Genomic DNA, 15,269 nt, shown 5'->3' on the forward strand with positions numbered 1-15,269 from the left:
AATCAGCTTTTCTGGATTGTGTGCTTCCTTCACCTATTCAAACAGTGTCCTCAGTTGTTCTTCCCTCTGATACCTACACATCCATAAGTATTTAATACTATATTAAAAAATATATACGATTTGGGATTTCAACTACAAACAGAACTATACAAATAACCTACAAATTTAAGATTAAAAAAAAAATCTTTAAGTAACGTATGTGCAATCATGAAAATCTTTTACTGTGAAGTGTTTTACACCCATCAATGAAATGTGCAAGCAATGAAAAACGAGAGGCACGCTTTAAAAGAAAGCAAGAGATATTAAAGCAGCACCACAAACAACTCATACAAGAAACAGGGCATATAATAGAAACTTTGCTTTTTTATAAAATATATATTTCACAAGAGTTTAAACAGGTTTTATTTATGTTAACACTAAAAGAAAAAGGCTTCATATAGTCTGATACCAATAAACATTTGTCATGTCACATATATTGTTTCTGATAACTGCTTTATATGATTATCTGACATCACAGGTGAAACCAAATTGAAAAAAAAAATCAAATCAAATCCAAATCTCTTTTTAAAATAGTCCCTGTAATTTACACTTTTTGTCCAGTCATTTAACAAGTTCAGTGAAAACTCCTGGTACCAGAAGAGAATCCATTTATGAACAGAACAAAAAGATATGACTGAGTCCTCACCGGTCAAAAATAATCAGAACAGGCGATTTAGTACTCATCCTATCCACGTTTCATCCATCTGCCAAATCCTTTCCTTCAGCAGAGAAAAACGAACCTTGACATTGCCTCGTACAGTGGCTCACTCAGGCCAAAACACTCAGTAGGCATGAATCAGTGGGCGCACTATTTGCTTTTTTTCTTGAATCACTTAAGATTCCCGATCCAGAAAATGTAATGGAAGGCGCAGATGCACATGGGGTGACCCCAAGGAACAAGGGAGGGCATCACGGAAGGGACCGCATCTCTTGGAGGCCTCAGTGAGCTTTATGCTTCCTCTTCTTATGCTTCTTATCTTTCTTTTTGCTGTCACACTGGGGACAGAACCATTTCTCTTCATCTGGAGGTGCATCTGATAGTCCCACACAAGGCCTGCAAGTTTCATGGAGGAAAAACACAGAATAATTTCACAAAGCATCCTATCTTCATGATGCTTGCTTTTACTCCATGTCTAAAATCTACTCATGTACAAGACTACATAATAATTAGACATGCACATGAGAGCAAATTTAAGCATTGCTGCTATATGCTAGCAAAAAACTAATAAGCATTTTAAGATGCTGAGGTACCTAAGCAGATCTACAGACTAGGACAGATTCCACTGCATTCCTGGATATTCTGAGCTTGGCTCACACCATGTTCTAAAAATCTGACATGGAAAGGACGTTTGCTTACCTGTAAACAGGATTCTCCAGAGACAGCAGAATGAATTAGCCATAACACATAAAATCGGGTGTACATGTGTGCGTGTCGCGCACCCTTTTAAAATCTACCCCCTTTGGTTTTAAGCAGAAACTAGCAGAATTATCCATTCTTTGCATGGAAGAAAGTTTGCTTCTTCAAAGAAGGAATTGTACAATTAAAAAAAAGTCCAAAACACACAATGTAATAAAACGTCCTCATAAAACAATACTGGATATTGTTTCCCCACTTGGTGAGAGTATGTACAGAAAATACGGACGACTGAAAAGCTGCATGATGGCCCATGAGGGTATTGTGCTGTGTGAAGAATGAGCGTTTCTCCGGAGAGCTGGATAGAAAGGGTCCATGGGGAGCATGTGCTGGCCCAGTGTTGAGTTAGTAATCCTACCTGTCCTGCTCGTGTCTCACTGACCAAGCGGCGTGAATGGCCATCCAGTACATGCGCTGATTAGTCAGTGATACTTTCTGACATCATGACCCTCCAGCCAGGAACCCAGACAGGCACACAACCCATCAGGCAAAACCCTCTACTATTTTATACAGACCTACTTGTTTATACATCTGCACTCTCTCTTATTCAGGTGTTTCAATTTTTGACTCTCTGGTGCAGACATTCATACATGGATGCCCATGTAGCTCCTCCTCAAAGTGAGAGATTTTTGCTTTACCTTTTACTTTTTTGATATTTTATCGGATTTTGTTTTCTGGGCTTTTCTCTCTGAGTGCAGTTAGTTTCCTACTTACATCAGCTACTTCCAAATTTCAGACTTGTATTTTCTAGGATGCGAGGAGCAATTTCAGACTTGTATTTTCTAGGATGCGAGGAGCAGGGGGGGGGGGGGAGAAGTAACTTAACAATGCTAGCCATGGAATATTCTCTCCGACAGTTGCTCTGAAGACTGCTGAGCTGCGGTGCTTTTCTATCTAATGAACAGAATATGAAGGTCCAAGCGGTCTATCCAATTTCATTTCTGATGCTTTCCCCTCACTTCTTTGCAACTAGGGATCCTCTGTGCTTGTCCCAAACTTTTCTTGAATTCTGTTAACTTTTTGGACTCCACTATCGACACTAGAAAGCTTTTTCCTTAGCTTTCAACATTTCTCCTCTTCTCCTTCCAATCCCACTCCCGCCCTGCCTCCCTTCACTGGAATAAACCGTCACCTTGCCTTTACTGCCATTGCTATCTTTTCTTCAGCTTGCATCTTTGCTGTTTTGACGTTTTCCCTGCTTCTCTTCCACATATTCTCTCCTGCCCTTCTTTCTCAGATCCCTCAAAAACTCATATTTTTGCCCTTACCTTTACTGTCACCTCCTTTGAAAATCATACCCGTCTCTCTTCCTTTCCATTTAAAACACGCTCCGGTGAGCTGGTCTCTCTCTGCCCGCTCTCGACGCGGATCGGCCCTGTTCTCCGCCATCGCCTCGAGGAGCGCCTCGGCCGAACCCCCCCCCCCCCCCCCAAGACCGCAATTGGACCGCACCTCACCCGCCAGACACCAGCTGGCCTACTGAAGACGACTCTGCCCACCTGCTGACCTCAGTGGAGCGATGAGGGACAGATCCATTTAAAACACGATCCAGTGAACCGTAGGCGCCGCGTGCCGAAGGAGCGTGACAAAGGGGCCTGCCCCTTTGCGCTACCCCTTAAGCTGCACTTCCATACTACTCGCCTACTCTTAGCTTTAATCCACTCTCCCCCTCCCCTCAACTTATCTCTACTTTTCCTCTCCCCAAACCCCACCTCACTCCCACCTCTCCTCATCCCACCCCTTTCGCACCCCACTCTTCCCTCAGCCCTCCCCACCCCCAATATCCCGATCTTGTCAACACTACCAATTCCCATCCTCCAACATTCCCCACGCTACTTTAAAAAACCCCTCCCATACAATCCTCTCAATCAAGATCCCTAATCCCCATCATGTTATCCCTCCTGACACAATTTCTCGGCCTCACAGCCCTCTTTTTTATCCTCTGCATCGCCCAAACCCTAAGAAAACACCAATCCTGAATGACATCCTCCTCGATGACAATCCAGACATTTGTGCCATAACAGAAACCTGGCTTAAACAAACCGACCTAGTCCCTCTAAACCAGAGCTTTCCAAACTTTTCATGTTGGTGACACACTTTTTAGACAAACATAATTTCGGGACACAGTAAATCAGTCTACTAGTAAACCAGAGGTTAAAGGTTAAACGAACAAAACATATTTCGACAATTTATGTATGTTTCCTTAAATATATAGATAAATAAAATGTTTCACGACAACCTATCTCATGAAAACCTTAAATTTATATTAAAAATATATATTCCAAGATTCATGTTATTGTTATAATTTATGAGAAACAATAATAAAACAAATTGTCTGTCCCCCACACACTCATCTCTCTCCTCCCCCCAGCACATGTCTGGCCCCCACACACTCATTTCTCTCCCCCCCCAGCACATATCTCTCCCCCTCAAGCACATGTCTGTCCCCCCAGCACGTTTGCCCCCCACTCACTCATCTCTCTCCCCCCAGCACATGTCTGGCCCCCACACTCATGTACCTCGTCTTTTTGATTGTTGCCAGTTAAGTGCTTGACTCCCTTCCATGATCACCAGACACTGCTGCTTGCAGTCAGTACTCCTCATGGCCAGGCCTCATCGGCAGCAGCAGCCAATGCAAGGATGGCTGGGCTCGTTCCACCCACCAAGCCCCCCAAAAAAACGCGATTGACAGCAAAAATCACCCAATAATAAGCAACCCATAAACTGAAAAAAAAAAAAAAAAAAAAGTGAATCTCTAGAAAAAAAAAAAGCCCAAACTTGCATCAGAGTTGACCGGGCTTGCGCGACACACCTGCACACTGCAGGCGACACACTAACGTGTCCCGACACACAGTTTGGAAAGCTCTGCTCTAAACCAACTCCCCTCTCACTTATGACATCTTCTCCTTACCCAGGCCCAAAAAGAGAGGAGGAGGTATCCTTCTAGCTGCCAAAAAACAACAAACTTACATTCCAAACTGTCCATACCTCCCCCAAATTTGAAATTGGATTTTTCAAATCCTCACAACTCCAAATATGCCTAGTTTACTTCTCTCCAGGCCTCCTTGTAAACAACGCCTCTCCCCTTATTGAATTCATTGCTGACAATCTCAATATGGACATTCCTGCTGTCCTACTTGGAGATTTCAACCTCCACGTAGACGCCATTCCTCCATCCTCCTCCTGTGAAAACTTCCTTGCCTCAATGAATGCCATGGGCTTTAACCAGATTATATCTGGCCTTACACACAAAGCAGGCCACTCCTTAGATCTAATTTTCATTAATTCTCACATCTACTCCTCCGAGACACCTACCTGCACTCCTGTCCCCTGGTCAGACCACTTCCTCATCAAAACAAACCTCTCCTTGACAAAAGCACCTATCTCCCTTCACTCACCCTCCACCACCATCCAATTCAGAAAACCCTGCTCCAAAGACGACCTAATTCTCTCCCTCACAGACACCCTCAACGATCTCGATCTATCCAGCCCTGAATCTGCCTTCTCCAACTGGTACAACATCACCAGAGACATTGCCAACAAAATCTGCCCCCTAACAACCAAAACTCTAAACTCTTCCTGTAACTCTAGAAAACCATGGTACACCCCAGAACTAAAAAAACTCAAACATGACCTAAGAAACTCTGAAAAGAAATGGCACATGAATCCCTCCCCCACCCTACAGGCTTCATACAAATCCGCCCTTGCCCTCTACAGAATCTCTATACTTAATACCAAACGTGACTTCTACGCCCTCAGAATTCACAACATTCAATACAACGCCAAAGCCCTCTTTTCCTATGTTTCAGACCTCACAAACCCCCCCCCCCCATCCCTGATAAGGACTCTAAAACCATGTGTGACAACCTTGCCCACTTCTTCCACGACAAAATAACCAAGCTTACATCCAGCTTTCCTGCCTCCACCACCCTCTCAAACACCCCTGCTAAAATTCATCATGCTACCTTAGACACTTTTGAGTCCACCTCCTCATCTGAAATAGAAACCCTCCTAAAGAAAATCAAACCTGCAGCTCATCCCTCCGACACCATCCCACAAAATACCTCCTTACTATCCCTAACCTAATAGCCAAACCTTTAGCTGATATCATCAATTGCTCTCTCTCACTTGGTAACGTCCCCACCCCCTTAAAACAAGCCATTGTCAAACCCATCCTTAAGAAACCTAATCTCAACCCATCTGAAACAGCCAACTATCGACCTATTTCAATTCTATCCTTCCTAGCCAAACTTATGGAACAAATAATAAACACCAAATCTCTGACCACATTGAAAAACACAACATTTTATACCCTTCTCAATTTGGCTTCCGCAAATTCCACAGTACCGAAATCCTCCTCACTGACACTCTCCTTACAGGAATGGATAACGGGCACTCCTACATCCTTGCAATGCTAGACATCTCCTCCGCCTTCGACACGAACAACCACAAGATTCTCTTAACCTACCTCTCTGAAATTGGCATCACTGGCACTGCCCTTCGCTGGCTTGAATCCTACCTCCATAATAAAAACACTACACAGTCAAAATTGGTAACAGCGAATCTGAACCTATCAATTTAACTTGAGGTGTACCCCAAGGTTCCTCCCTATCCTCCATCCTTCTCAATATATACATGCTGCCTCTTTGCCACCTGCTATCAAGTCTAGGACTCACTCATTTCATCTATGCAGATGATGTCCAAATTCTTATCCCCATTACTGAATCCATTTCTAAATCCCTTAACATCTGGGAAACCTGCCTCGCATCAATCACCCACCTCCTCTCTAATCTTAACCTCTCGCTCAACTCCTCCAAAACTGAACTCATTATTTCACACAACCCCAACACCTTGAACATGACTGACATCAGCACCCTCCCCACGTCAACTACCTTCGCTCAACATGTACAAGACCTTGGCCTTATAATAGATACCCAACTGAACCTCAAAAAGTTCATAAGCTCCACCATGAAAGAATGTCACTATAAACTTCATGTCCTCAAAAAACTTAAACCCTTCTTCCACTTTAATGACTTCTGCACTGTCCTACAGGCCATAATATTCTCCAAGCTAGACTACTGCAACTCCCTCCTTCTAGGTCTCCCTTCATCCACCATCAAACCTCTCCAAATGCTACAAAATGCTGCTGCAAGAGTTCTCATTAACACTCGCAGAAAAGACCATATCACTCCCATCCTCAGAGACCTCCACTGGCTCCCAATCTCCTTCAGAAGTCACTACAAGAATCTCACTATTATACACAAGACACTTCACAACCCTGATGTACACTAGCTCAACGACTCACTACACTTCCAACCTCCAATAGACACACCAGATCTGCATACTCTACACATACCCTCTACTAAACCCACCTGCCTTTCTTCCACAAAAGAAAGAATTCTCCATAGCAGGATTTTCGAATTGGAATGCTATGCCAACTAGCCTATGGCTCGAACCCTGCCACCACAAATTAAAAAAAACAAACTAAAAACCTGACTCTTCGAACATGCCTTTGCATAATCCTTCCCATCCTACTCATATGCCTTACAATCTCCCTCGCTAACACCTCAGTGTACTTATTAACTCATTTTATTCTCTTTGCCACCCCGATATTCCTGAGACTTCTCGTAAAATCCCGGTTCCTCTTTCCTTCCGGTTCCAAATCCATGTGTACAATGTTATAATGTTTTATGCCTTAATACCCCCCCTTCTCCAACTCTACAATGTTCTATTGCTTTATGTTACACTATATTATATCATATGTTATGTTATATTGCTTTATGTTTATGTTTCTTCATTTTATGTACTGCACAGTTATGATCTTGATATATTGTTTCCCCATGTTACATGTAAACCGATGTGATGCTCTGCGAACGTCGGCATAGAAAAAGCTTGAAATAAATAAATAATAAATCTTAAATCTTTTAGCCCCTTCTATAGGTTTTTTAAAAAATTTAGTATACAAAGGGGTCAGTTTTAAAATCCGCGCACGGGGGTGTGTGTGTGAATTTTAGTAAACTACGTGCGGCGACGCAATTGGGCCTCCTCCAGTTCCCTCCCAGTCCACTCCAATTAAGGAGCAGACTGGGAGGAAACATTCCTATCCCTAACCCTACCCCTTCCTACCTCTTCCCCTCTCCTTCCCGACTCCTATCCTAACCCTACCTATCCCCATTTTTTTGTGGGTTTTTTTTTACTTACTGCTCCATTGGAGCAGTAGCAGCTTCTGCATGCCAGCTGGCTGCCGGCACGCACTTCCCCAGGACAGCAGTTAATGGTGCTGGACCTGGCCACGCATGTAAACCCCAAAAGTTATGCACATGGGCCTTTGAAAATTTACCTGAAAGATTCTCCCACCCTGCAAACATCTGAAGATATGTCCCCCATTTTAACATTGCTCTTCTATTAAACCACACTGTCTGATGATCACTGGAGCTTATGTGACCACTGATCTGGCCATTAGAAATAACTTCCTCATTTGTATGCCCTGGGTCCAGTATCTCCTTTTCCTCATGGGTTCTGTTTTCATTTGTCTAAGGAAAGCCCCTTGAAGGAAACCTTGGAACGGTTTCCATAGATGGGATGCTCCAGTATACATCCAGCACATTAAATCTCCCATCAGTAACTCCTTTCCCTTCATTGATTATATCTCTGTCCAACTCTTCTATCACTCCTGAGAAGATGGAAGAACTATGCCCCCCTTTCTAAGATGACTCAATGCTTCCTGTTTCCCCCATATCCCTGTATTTCAGATGTTTTCATATTTTCCAAGTGTTACTCCTGCCCTAGCCTTCCTGAACAGGTTATAGCCAGGTCTGGCCAATTCCCAGTCATGAGACTCATTGAACTATGTTTTATGACAGCAACAGTAGCTAGATTTGCCTCAACAACTGGGTCTAGCAAGTCAGGACTTTTTTTTTTTTTTTTTTTTTAAAGACTATAAGCATTTGTGCTGATAGTTTTCTAGATATGTCTCCCTGCCTTGTTGTTGTTCTCTATAGTAACATAGTGAATGGTAGCAGATAAAAACCAAAATGGCCCTTCCACTCTGCCCAGCGAGGTGTCTATGGCTTCCTACCTGCTCCCCCTGCCTTCTCTGTTACAGTACTTACAAGGAGCTTTGCGAAATCTTCACTTCTGTATTTTAGTCAGCTGTCATTTCTTTGCCAGGTGTTGACAGCCACCCCTCTCATCTAGTTTCAAGTCGTCTATGTATGAATCTCTGACTTAGAATCTCAGGTTCCCCCTCTAGCCATGTACAACTCCAGCTTCCACTACACTCAAAACCCTCTTCTTTACACAAGTTCTTGAACCACGAATTAAAGCTCCTGGCGATACATTGCCTGTTTTTACCACTACAATTAACAGGCAATACCTCAGAAAATGCTAAGTTCCTTGCCTGCTTCCCCCAATCTCGTCAATGTCTCTTGTACTGCACCAACTGCTTGCGGCCAGTCACTGGTCTCCGAGTGCACTAGGACATCCGCTACCCATTCCTTTAGTTCTGCTTCTGTAATAGCATGGACATTGGAAATATCCTTGCCAGCCAAGGATCCTGACAGGCATTTATAACCTTGTTGTTTCCCAAGTCAATACCTGAGATGACTGAGTTTCCTACCAGAAGTCATTTCCTGCTCTTCTGCAATCATTTGAAATTGTTCTAGGCTTCTCTTCTACAGTGGGCCTCTTTCTTCTACTCTTTCAGCACTATTTTCTACTTCTAATGCTGTAAAGATGTTCTATATTGTTATCTAGGGGACATGCCTCAGATTCACAGAACTTATCCTATCAGAACCCACTGTAACCCATCTACTACCAGTCCTTCAGATTCAGTGGGAGTGGGGGTAGACCTGCTGGGCTCTGGACAAAAAGAAAGGTGCCTATAATTCTTATCACCTCCTCTCCGAGTGACCTCTTTCATCAGTGTAGACAGCTCATAGAGACAGGAGAAGATTTCCAATGATACTGTTCAATAATGATAAAAGCAACTGTATGGTAAAAAGGGAGAGCAGATATAAACAAGGAGAACATAAAAAGTGCCATGCTGGGTCAGGTCATAGGTCCATCAAGTCCTGCACCCTGTTCCCAACAGTGGCCAATCTGGGTCATAAGGAAGTACCCAGCTGACCCCAAACAGTAGATCTAAGTCCTTGTTGCTCACCCCAAGGGATAGGTGGTGGCTTTACCTGGCTAATAATTTAGTTTATGGACTTTTCTTCCAGGAACTTGTCAAAACTCCTTTAAAACCCAGCTATACTAAATGCCTTGACCAAATCCTCCAGCAACAAATTCTAAAGCTTAATTGGGGTTTGAGCGAAAAATTACTCTCTCCAATTTGTTTAAAATCTACTACTTGTTGGCTTCATGTAGGCTCCCTTTACTCTTAGTTCTATTTGAAAGGGTAAATAATTGTTCCCCATTTACCTGCTCCAACCAACTCATGGTTTTATTAATCTCTCATATCCCCCTTCTCAGTCGTCTTCTCCAAGCTGAAGAGTTTTAATCCGTTTAGCCTTTCTTCTACCCCTGTATTATTTTTGCTATCTTTCTCTGTACCTTTTCTAGCTCTGCTATATCATTTTTGAGATGGGGCAACCTGAATTGCACACAATACTAAAGGTGCGGCTGCACCATAGATCCATAAAGGAATTATGATATTCAGTTTTATGCTCAATTCCTTTCCAAATCAGTCCTAATATTCTATTTGCTTTTCTGACCACTGCTTCCCAGTTAGCGGAGGATTTCAACTATTATCCTCAATGACTTAATGATCCTCTTCATGGATGGTTACTCCTAATAGAGAACCCAGAATTGTTTATCCATTGTTAGGATTATTTTGCCCTATGTGCATCACTGTGCATTTGTTCAAATTAAATTTCATCTGCCATTTAAATGTCAGTTCCTCACAGTCTGCTTGTGTTTTAACTACTCTGAATATTTCTCTCTCATCTACAAATTTGCTCACTTTACTCATTGCTCCCTTTTCCAGATTATTAATACATTAAATGTTGGTCCCAATAAAGATACTGAGGCATTCCACTATTTACCTTTTTCCTACTCTTTATCAATTCACAGTAAGCAATCATCTCTTATCCCATGACTTTTTAGTTTTTTTTGACTAATTTCTCATGAGGGACTTTATCAACGGCCTTCTGAAAGTCCAGACACACTATAATTGACTGACACACCTTTATCCCCATGTTTACTCACATCTTCAAATAATTCCAACAGATTAATAAGGCATGACCTCCCTTTGCTAAATTTATGCTTGCTCTCCCCATTAAGCCATGCTTATCCATATGACCAGTAATTTTGTTCTTAAGAATAGCTTCTACTATTTTACCCAGCATAGACATCAAGCGCACCAGGTCTGTCATCACTTGAGTCACCCCCTGGAGCCCTTTTTGAATACTGGCATTACATTTACTATCCTTCAGTTTTCAGGTACAGAAGCAGATTTGAATGATAGATTACAGATTACCAGTAGCAGGTCTGAAATTTCATACCTGAGGTCCTACAGAATTCTAGGGTAAATACCATCAGGTCCCAGTGATTTGATACTATTTAGTTGTCAATTTGCTCTAGCACACCTTCCAGATTTCAAATGGATTTGATTCAGTTCCTTGAATCACCACCTACAAAGAATGGTTCAGGTGTGGGAATATCCCCAACAGCATCTTTAGTAAAGAACGCCGCAAACAATTTTTTTGCTATTATCTTACCTTCGCTGAGCACTCATTTTATAGCCCTCCCGCTGGTAACCAATGGCTCAACTGACTCACTTGTAGATTTCTTGTTTTTTAATGTACTTGAAAAAGTCTATTAGCTCTCTAACAAAGCTCTCTTCACATTTTCCCTTGGCATGCTTTATTAATGTGTACCATCTAATTTGGCAGTGCTTATATGCCTATTTTCCTGATTAGGACACGCGTTCCTTTTTGTTAAAATATGCCTTTTGTCTCTGTTGTCCTCTTTAACAGCACCATTTAGCCATGTTGGAAAATGTTTGTTTTTCATTTTAACTTTTTTTTTAATTTATGGAATATACTTTATCTGGGCTTCTAAGACTTTTTTTTTTTTTAACATGGATTGTTTATTGAAAAAGATGATGTTTTTAAACAGACTCTTTGCCCCATGAAGACAGTTAACCATTGTAACTGCTCCTTTTAGTTTCTAACTAGTGTCCTCATCTTTTCAGTCTCCCTTTTTAAAGTTAAATATTACAGTAGTTATATTATTTTTCATCCAGTGATTAATTCAATTTTGATTACATTATGATCACTACAGCCAAGTACTTCACAACCATTTATAGTGTTTAGAAACTTATCCTAACTGACATGTCCTGATGAGACATTCAACTAACCGATATTGGAGTAAATGAAATCTCTCATCATTATTATGTTTCCAGACTTAGTGGCCTGGCTAATCTCTGTTAATATGTTGCCATCTGTTTTACCATCCTAGTCAGTTGGACAGTAGTAAACCCCCACTGCTATACTCCTTCCCATTACACACGGAATTTCTATCCAGAGACTCCAGAGTGTAGTTAATTTCCTGTAGAATCTATCCTGCTTGATTCTTTAACTCCTAAACATTGAAGTGACGGTATGATACTAAGGGGTAGATTTTCAAAGGGTTACGTGCGTAACCCCCGAAAACCTACCCCTGTGTGCGCCGAGCCTATTTTGCATAGGCTCGGCGGCACGCGTATGTCAAAGGGCTTTGAAAAAGGGGCGGTCCGGGGGCGGGGCCGTGGTGGCAGTCCGGGGGCGTGGCCGAGTGCCCCGACACAGCAGCCTGTGTCAGGGCCTGGCGCGCGTAACTCAACGAAATAAGGTAGGGGGGGATTTAGGTAGGGCTGGGGGGTGGATTAGATAGGGGAAGGGAGGGAAAGGTGGGGAGGACCAAAAAAAAAGTTCCCTCCAAGGTGTGAAAATGAATGGGAGCCTGCCTGGGGTCAGTGTGTGTATGTGTGTGAGAACGACTGGGTGCTTGCCTGGGTGTGTTTTGTGTGTATGTGTGGGAGCCAGTGAGTGTGAGAGCATGAGTGTGTATGAGAAAATCCAGGAGAGTAAGAGTGTGTGGAGGCGGAGAGAGTGTCTTAGAGCCTGAGAGTGTGTCAGTGTCTGTGAGAGCGAGAGGTTATGGTGGATATAAGAGCATGAATGTGTATGTATATGACAGTGTATGTGTGAGAGAGAATGGACATGTGAGTATGTGTGAGAGAGAGGATAACCTCCTAATCCTCGACAATATCAGGGTGACTGGAAATCAAGAGCTCCCACATATGGACAGCAGGGGCTTTTTAAAATCCTTATTAGTTCTAATTATTGGGTGTTATTTGATATATGTGCTGTTTTGAAATATTTTATTGGTGTTTGGGAAATTGTAAAAAATATATATGATTTTAATTAATAGAAATTCTATTTATCAATAATTTTAAAATATTCTTTTATTATGGTTTTACTATTATAACTGATGCTTTATGTTTCTTGATTTTATTTGTTTTATGAGGAATGGTGGTTCTATTTTTCTATTTTTAATACACGGAGTCTGGCTTCTTGGAGTTTCCATTTCAGTTTTTGTCTAATTTGTGCTCCTTCATTTTGTATTCTGTATTTGGTGAGGGTCTGCCTCTGCTCTGTGTATGTGACCATGATGAGAGATTCTGCTAGCATGTAGTGTCTGTATAGGGATCTATAGCAATCGGGTTTGTTTTGTTTCCTCAGTAGGTGGTATATTGGTATTCTAGGACCCAGTGTAATATTTACCCTTGCTTATTCACAGGTAGGGTTATTGTTGTTTGATCCTTGGTGTTATTACTGTTATGTTACAATGGGATTGCAGTATAGATTTTGAGTGTCTTTTTTGCGAGGTTTTATTTTAGTTCACAATGTGCCTGGCAGTGGAAGGTGTTTGTGCTGCAGTTACTGTGAGGTGACACCAGAATTTGAAAATATCTTTTAGTATGATGAGCTGTAAGGGAAACATCCAAGCTCCATTGTTTGGGGGAATTTCAGTGGATGCACAGAGTTACAGAACTGGAGGTGCAGGATTTATATTGACATTCTGTCCCTTCCTATAAATTCCAGACTTCACTCTCATAGCCATATAGAATTAGTTGAATGAGGCTATGAAATAAATTTATAGTAGTTTTACTAGAAGTGTGAAATTGGCCAGCTTTTTAAAATTACGCAGAAGACCCTTTGGACTTTTTTTATTAACACTTTTTTTTTGTAACCAATTTTAAAGCAGGATCCATGCTATAGAGGTGGGTGTGATGAAGAAATGTCATTTTGGCTCCCCCCAAAAAAAGAATTCTTCTGTCTAGAGACGCCACTGATTTTCTGTGACCTTAAGCATTAGTACAAGAAGGATTAAGGGGGGGATGCTGGAGAGGCACACAAATGCACTGGCCCTGTATGAGAGTTGTTATTGGTCATGGGGAAGATTTGTTTTGTATTACTTTGTTGATTCTGTTTTTGAATTTGCCTTCTTAGTTCGCCGTAGATGCCCTGTCCAAGTACAGGTTTGATAAAGTTCATGTGCTCTATTGTTAGAATGGTTTTAGTTAATAGGAAAGGTTATTATGGTAGATGAACAGCAGGCTAGCACTTCAGGTGCACACGAAGGGGGCGCACAAAGGGGCAAGCTCCTCTGTTGCACCCCTTTGTGTACTTCAAGGGCGCGCACCCACCAGAAACTCTTGGTGCGCCACTGGGTGCGAACCATATGGGGCTGCAAGCGACGGCAAAGAGGAGAGGAGATTTGGTGGGCTGCGAGCAGTGCCCAACCTCCTCGCGACCCAGAAAACCACACACTCGGCGGGTGTGACCGAGAATGATGTAGGAGTCGGGGCAGAGACCGGGGAGGGGGGTGCAAGGGAGAAGGCTCGCCTAGGGCGCCTAATCCTCTTGCACGGCCCTGCTCCACCTCAAGCAGCACATTGCCTTGAGCTGCCCCTGTTCCTGATGACTGAATCACCAACAGCAGCAGTCTCTTCCCTGCCCTCCTGGATACCCAGCCTTGAAGATTCATCCTCTGTGCTCCCAGAACGGAAGTGGAATGCACTATGTTCTCCTCTGTACCCCTGTCTGCCTCCAGTTCTGCCATGCTACCCTCAAGGTATCAGACTTGTTCTCTGAGAGCCAGGCGCTCTTTGCACCAGATGCACACACACAACCTTTTCCCAACAGGAAAGTAACCATACAAGTTCCACTCAGGGCAAAATACTGGATAACCTCCATCCCGCTACTGAATTGGTGACTGCATCTTTCTTGCATTTTTTTTTTTTAAACTCAGAAAAGGATTGAAAATTCCAAGCAATTAAATGAAAATGTTATTGTACTTCATCCTAAAATGCAAACTATAGACAGCAAAAGAGAAATTAACAACTGTGAATATATCAATAAGAATCCTTCCAGGAAAAGCTTACCTACCACAAATTAAGGGAGAGAAAAAGGAAATGGGGAGGGTGGGAATCAAAACTAAAGGTTCAATTTTCAAGTAGCAGTTTCTATAAATAGACCGAAAAAAGGAAAGGGGCGGGAGGAGTAAAAGCAGACACCAAGAAGGAAGTGGATTATTCCACAAAAGAGGCAAAGCACATTGAAACTAAGGAGATAGATAAATTGTCACTGTGCTGGGCGACCATGCCCTTTCTAGGAAGAAATATTTCCTCAATTTGCATCCTTTGAACCTCGCACCTGAACTCTGTGTTCTAAAACATCTAAAAATGTTGTTTCTTGGGCATGCAGAAAATAAAATTCAGGGACAAGGGGCATGGCTAAGTTGCAGTGAGGAACTCTCAGAGACG

General features: G+C 42.4%; 1 protein-coding gene across 2 annotated transcripts in view; it reads right to left on the reverse strand.

Annotated features, from left to right (window-relative positions):
- Positions 1-200: 200 nt before the first annotated feature.
- Positions 201-15,269, reverse strand: part of TAF3 (TATA-box binding protein associated factor 3) — a 251,788-nt gene continuing 236,719 nt past the window's right edge. For both annotated transcript variants that reach the window (XM_029615440.1, XM_029615441.1), the window contains one exon: positions 201-1,093. In XM_029615440.1, coding sequence (XP_029471300.1) covers positions 979-1,093 — 115 coding nt within the window. In that variant the 3' untranslated portion in view covers positions 201-978. The remainder of the gene's footprint in view (positions 1,094-15,269) is intronic.

Source organism: Rhinatrema bivittatum, chromosome 9, assembly GCF_901001135.1.
Source record: "Rhinatrema bivittatum chromosome 9, aRhiBiv1.1, whole genome shotgun sequence".
NCBI lineage: Eukaryota > Metazoa > Chordata > Amphibia > Gymnophiona > Rhinatrematidae > Rhinatrema > Rhinatrema bivittatum.